Here is a 6,024-nt window from a genome sequence, read left to right as displayed (position 1 = left end):
TATTTAATACTCCTAATTAGCATCCAAACATCCGATGTGACGGGTGCTAAATTTTAGTATGGGTTATCCAAACACCCTCTAAGTCAAATTCGCAGCTTTTATAGCGAAGATATAACGAGCAAAGTTTACTTCAGCGTACCGCGTACCCTACATTTGTCACCTTCAGTCCTTTATACTGAAATTTTTGTAATGGGCCCGTCAAATTTACCATCCGAACAATCATGAAGACACTAAAATGTGGATTTAATTTTTGAGAAACTGCGAGGAGAGAGTGCTCAGAATTCCAACATTGCTCGTGCAGGAGAGCGATCGCTTGGGTTAGGAAAAAGGGAACCGAACTCCAACACCAAAGCCCTTTTCTTGCCGAGCTAGGGAACACAGGGGCCCGCAATAAATCCAAGAAAGAATTTCTTATTTGACCCCGAAAAATAAAAAAGTTTCTTATTTGACCCGACATCCATTTTCATTTTCATGCCGACACTACGGTGAGATCTGTTAGGCATTGCCGCCAAATAAGGTTGCCATCCGGGCAGATTTTTGAGTCGTGGACCACAATGTCCTTGGTCCGGTGAATGTCACATTCCCCACTCGCCGGGCGCCGGCCCTCTCTCGTCTGTCCTCCATCCCCATGGCCGGCATGAGGAGCAGCAGAGTAGGTGGCCCACTTCCCCGAGACCTGATGGGACGGATTGCTCCATGAGTGGAGCGTTGGCGGCAGTGCAGCGTGGCTCACGTGCACTTTAGCATCCCGTTAGGGATTCAGGATTCAGATCCCGCAACCCGTGCTTCTCCGTCGGTGGTGCGCCTGCGCACGAAGGAGGTGGCGGCGCAACAGGCCTTTCCGTGGCTTGCTTTTCTTTTTTAGATTTTCCGTGCCTTGCTGGGTAGGACTCACGTATTTTCACTTGGCTGGGGCTAAGGCAAAGGCCCAATGAGTGACAGTTCGGCCCAACAATCTATATTAAGCTAGTCCCAGTGCAAGGTTTCATCGCACTGTTTCCAAGGATGCCACGTCATCCCATGAGGTGTATTCTCATGAATGAAACAGAGAGTCCCAGTGCATAGTTTCATTTCACGATTTCACAGGATGACCATGACATTTAATTGTGAGGTATGTGATTGGATATGGTTAGATGAAATGAAACTCTATAGACCCCAATGCAAGTTTCATAGTCTTGGAAACAGTGTATACACAGTTTCGTCCTGATGAAACTCCTTCCCTCTCTCACTTCATAACTATCATGCCATGTCATCACATATGCTGATGTGTCACTGTATTTAATGTGCATGAAACCTCTATGAAACCTCCACTGGGATTAGCCTTAGGCTAAAATAGCTTGCAGTATATTAAACATATCTTAAATAATAATATTTGGTATGACCCCACTCGTCAGCTGCTCAAATTAGACTATCTCACGCTGATATAGGAGTCCCGTGGATGAAACTTGCGCTTGCCATGTTGTTTGTCTATATGCCCAAGGGCAAAAATGTCTTTTCAGCTAGCAGCTAACACTGTTACATGGTGAAAGTTAGAGTTGATGTCAAATAAGGAACTTATTATTTTTCAGGGTCAAATAAGAAACCATGATTTTTTCTGGTGTCAAATAAACAATTCTTTCTAAATCCAAACATACCCTTGCTACCCTTTGTTACGATGCCAATAATTAGCGTATGCAATTGCGTAAACCAACCTTATCTTCTCTATAAAAGAAATAGCCTACCTTAGACTTGATGCTTCAATTAGGCGCACGTATATGTGAGCTCTAGCTAATGACACACTCCCTCCTGAAATAAGTTGATTTGTAGTAAAAAGAAATATTATCCTACGCAGAGTTACCCTCATTCTAAAGTTGTTTCTTGTGACGTGTGCTTGCCGTGGTTATTCTACTGGGGTGGAGCTTGGCTGCTGGCCATGGCGTAGCTTCTTCTTGATTTGTCTTGAGCTCGTGCCGTGGACCGTGGTGATCCTCCTCGTTGAGCCAGCCCACCTAGCCACGCATGCCCCTCGCGCCACGCGTGTCGGTGCGTGCCCCGCCGGCCACTGGCTTGCTCCCAATGGCGCGCCGCCACCTCAGCCGCGCCACGTCCCTCCAGGCCCTCGCAGCCGCGTTCCGCTCGGACCCACTTGTCATTGTCCATTTCCCCCGCGAATGATGTCGCCAAGCGGAGCCCAGGCACGCCCGCCCGCCCGCGCCCCCACGGCCACGCGGAGCGCGACGGGCCAGCCCGGCCCCACATATCCACTGGGCCCGCTTCTCAGTCGCTTCCAACCCGGGCCGCCACCGCTCTCGTTTCATTCCCCTTTCTCGTCTCCTCTACCGCGACCGACCAGGACGAGGGGAACAGACCGCCGACGAGCCCCGAGCGCGCGCGCGAGGCAGAGAGGGAGGGGGCCTTTCGGTTCGTTCGAAGAGGAGCGGAGGCGGAGGGGAGCGGAAGCGGGGGGTCGGAGATGAACGTGTTCCGGCTCGCGGGGGACATGACCCACCTCCTCAGCGTGGTGGTGCTGCTCCTCAAGATCCACACCATCAAGTCCTGCGCAGGTAACGCCGCCGCTCCTCCTCTCCCTCTCCGCTCCGCCTGGGATCGGGACGCCAGGGACGGAATCGTGCTAGCATTTCTCTCCGGGTTCCACCGTTTGGGATTTCCCGGGGGCCGCGCCCGCGCGTGATGGAACGGGACACGAGATCTCGATCTCTTGGAGAGCAGGTGGTTGCGGTGGTGTGTGCAATGACACGCAGTGCGTGTCCCACCCCGTCGATCCCATCCCATTGTTGGGGTTTCCTTTCGATTCGCGGCGCGGGGAATTTGTTGTTAGGATATTGAGGAGATGTGAAGGGGAGCAAGGTTTGGGTCCTTGAGGTTGAGGCTGTTCTGCTCCAATGTTGGCTCTGTTTGGTGCTGGGTGACAGGTTACTGATCTTCATAGGCACCCCTGCAACTGACTGTGTTCAGCTGCATGTATTAGGATCTTCTTCGGCCGTGCACGCCGTAGGGATGATAATTTTTAACAAATCCATGTAGCTAACTTGTAGTGCGGTTATGCATTTAACGCCATGAGGCCCAAAATGTTGGTTTATTGTGAGAGCTATGCTTTGCCGCAACATGTCAGCTAACAGCCTAACAGATAGTGCAGCTGAAGCTTAATAGAACAAAACATGTTTTTTTAGGATATTTAACTATTTGTCATGTCCTTGCGTATTTACCATCTCGCGGGCCCCGCATGTCAGCCTCTTTTTTCCATCTTCTTTCTCTGTTCCCTCTCGTTGTTCCTCTCTTCCCTCCCGTCAAAGCTAGCTATCGGCCGCTCAAGGATGAAGTTCGTCGTTCATATTGAATCTCAGCTCAATTAATTGCAAGCGAAGCTTCGTTGATGTTTTGTGAAGACATTTGACCACCCATCTTCATAAATTCATCGAGGGATGGGCTGAATCGAAGAGAGGAGGAGATTGAGGAGGCGGCAAAACTCTCCCTCACGCGTGCTCCCGCTTCTGCAAGCTCCCGTCCTCGCCGGTTGCTCCAACTGCTGCAAGCTCTCTTCTTAAGGTTGGTGTAGTCCATGTGGAGGAGCACTGGTTCTTTGTGTTGCTTGTTCATGCCCCGCGGAGGAGCTCCTGGTCGCCTGGCCGGCGGCGCGTCCCGCGCCGGATCTCCAGCTCGCCTGGCCAGCGGCGGCCCCCGCGAAGGAGCTCCAACTCGCCCGGCCCCCAGCTCGGACCCGCCGCTCGTCTCTGCTGGTGGCCGCCCGAGCTCGCCCCGCCGCTCGTCCCTGCAGGTGGCCGCCCGAGCTCGCCCCTGCCGGTGGCCGCCCAAGGTCGCCCCCGCGCGCTCGTCGTCGTCTCGTCGAAGTCGCCGGAGGCAGAGGGCGGCGCGGGCGGAGGCAGAGGCAGAGGGAAAGAGCGGCTCGTGGCTGGGTCAAGCGGGCCGCGGGGCTGAAGCCTGAAGGGATAGGGGGTGGGGGCAGTTTGGTCATTTCGCGTCCCGATCCACGCTGGCACGGGTGAGACGGTGAGTTGGCGCGCCACGTGTGCAAAAGTGGCAAAAATGTTACTTTGTTCGTGTAGGAATGGCAAATATGTAGGGCATCTGTAAGGATGGCAATAGTTAAATATCCTTGTGGCTTTAAATGTTCATTGTCACAGGCTGCGCTGCAAGTCTGCAACAGATACATACCTCTGAACATCCAGGATTTAACCTTATAAGCAAAGTGATATTATATGCCTGTCATTTCAAACATTGGTTATGGAATATTTCGATCATTTCTATTTAAGTCGCCTGTTGGGGCACACCGCCCATCTAGTCAGAGCTTCAAGTTAATCCATTCTTTGTATTCCGCAATTCTAGTAACTATCTTAACAGTGTATTAGTATTGTCGCAAGCTTCTATTGCTATTTGGTTTGATGGGTCTCTGTGTTTCACATGACAATTTATTGCAGGCATATCTCTGAAGACGCAGGAGCTGTATGCACTTGTTTTTGCAGCTCGGTACCTGGACTTGTTTGTTCATTTTGTATCTCTGTATAACACAGTCATGAAGCTGGTCTTCTTGGCAAGCTCTTTCTCGATAGTTTGGTACATGAGGCGGCATAAGATTGTACGGAGAACATATGACAAGGATCATGACACCTTTCGCCATTACTTTTTAGTGTTGCCTTGTCTTCTTCTGGCTCTACTCATTAATGAGAAGTTTACTTTTAGAGAGGTCAGTGTTTTTATCTTCCGCACTCTTATCTACTAACTGCTTACTCTAGTACAATACATATGCAATCCAGTCAACACTTCACCTTTCTAGATTATGTAATGACATTTGACTTTTGGTTGTTGCCTTGTTGGAGCCATTATTTTTAGCCATGATGATAATCTGCCTCCATCCAATCTTGTTGAAAGTCTACTTCCTAAATTGTGCGTTTCTTATCATTTATGTCGTTTTCCGGAGCAGGTGATGTGGGCATTCTCCATTTATTTGGAAGCTGTTGCAATATTTCCACAACTTGTATTGCTACAGCGGACAAGGAATATTGACAACTTGACTGGCCAATACGTCTTCTTCTTGGGGTAAGATCTCCTACAGCAGTTAGGCTTGAAACACATAGAAAAGAGGAGTGTATTTGTATTGGAACAAAGCACAGGTCCGCGCTTTGTGTGATAAAGTTGTGTATGAACAGCTTTTGATGCTGTATGGTCTACGTAGTGAAATAGATGATAGGAGATGAATTTTCTTATTTCAGCTTCTTGTATTCAATATATCATGCTAGGACCATGTCTTATTCTTTGGGGCCTTAATTTTCTTCTTTTAGTTTATAAGGCTACTCAAGTATGCTATTCCTAACGCACATTTATTTGGTGATGATGCAGTGCATACCGTGTGCTTTATATCTTTAACTGGATCTACCGATACTTCACTGAGCCCCATTTTGTTCACTGGATAAGTATGAACTTCCTGCATCTGTTTTCAGTTCCTATGATGATGGATGTAACCATTATTTATGCTGCCACTGCCTTTTGCTTTCTATCAATGCAGGCTGGGTTGCAGGAATTGTGCAAACTCTGCTGTATGCTGACTTCTTTTACTACTACACAATGAGGTATTTCCTTTGGCCTACCTAAAACACTTTGTTATAGATGTTCTAAAACTAACTTTTCCCCCAACAATTTTGCAGCTGGAAGAACAATGTGAAGCTAGAGCTGCCAGCTTAAGCTTGTTATTCCCTTCCAAGATGGACTAGGGTAATACATGGTAATACAATGGATAGGCAGACCTGATACACAGCATGAGCATCGGTATCCACCCATGGGGTAATGACATGCATTTTGGTTCTCCAGCCCTTGTATCTTTCTACTCTTAGTGGGAGGAGAGGCAGGTGGGCTCAGCTTGTAACTTGTACAATAAGCTGTGTAAGATCAGCACCAGGAAGCTGGGAATTATGAGTGCTTTTGGGAGTTTCGTGCTGCTGTAACCCTTTTGGCAAGTGATTCTGTCATACAATATAATCTCATACTGTGGAATGTGGTGATTGTGTGGAA

General features: G+C 48.9%; 1 protein-coding gene across 3 annotated transcripts; it reads left to right on the top strand.

The window, feature by feature from the left end:
* The first annotated feature begins 2,294 nt into the window (after positions 1-2,294).
* Positions 2,295-6,024, top strand: LOC117834074 (ER lumen protein-retaining receptor). Of its 3 annotated transcripts, none has more exons than XM_034713691.2 (6): positions 2,295-2,543; positions 4,437-4,702; positions 4,940-5,055; positions 5,356-5,429; positions 5,522-5,585; positions 5,661-6,024. In XM_034713691.2, the coding sequence occupies exons 1-6, from the start codon at positions 2,453-2,455 to the stop codon at positions 5,695-5,697; spliced, it is 648 nt and encodes a 215-aa protein (XP_034569582.1). In that variant the 5' UTR covers positions 2,295-2,452; the 3' UTR covers positions 5,698-6,024. The 3 variants fall into 3 exon arrangements, with proteins under 3 accessions (XP_034569582.1, XP_072151791.1, XP_072151790.1); XM_072295690.1 differs by lacking the exon at positions 2,295-2,543 and adding an exon at positions 2,590-3,546; XM_072295689.1 differs by lacking the exon at positions 2,295-2,543 and adding an exon at positions 3,862-4,008.

Source organism: Setaria viridis, chromosome 8, assembly GCF_005286985.2.
Source record: "Setaria viridis chromosome 8, Setaria_viridis_v4.0, whole genome shotgun sequence".
In the NCBI taxonomy this organism is placed as follows: domain Eukaryota; kingdom Viridiplantae; phylum Streptophyta; class Magnoliopsida; order Poales; family Poaceae; genus Setaria; species Setaria viridis.
This window is presented reverse-complemented; position numbering and strand designations above follow the sequence as displayed.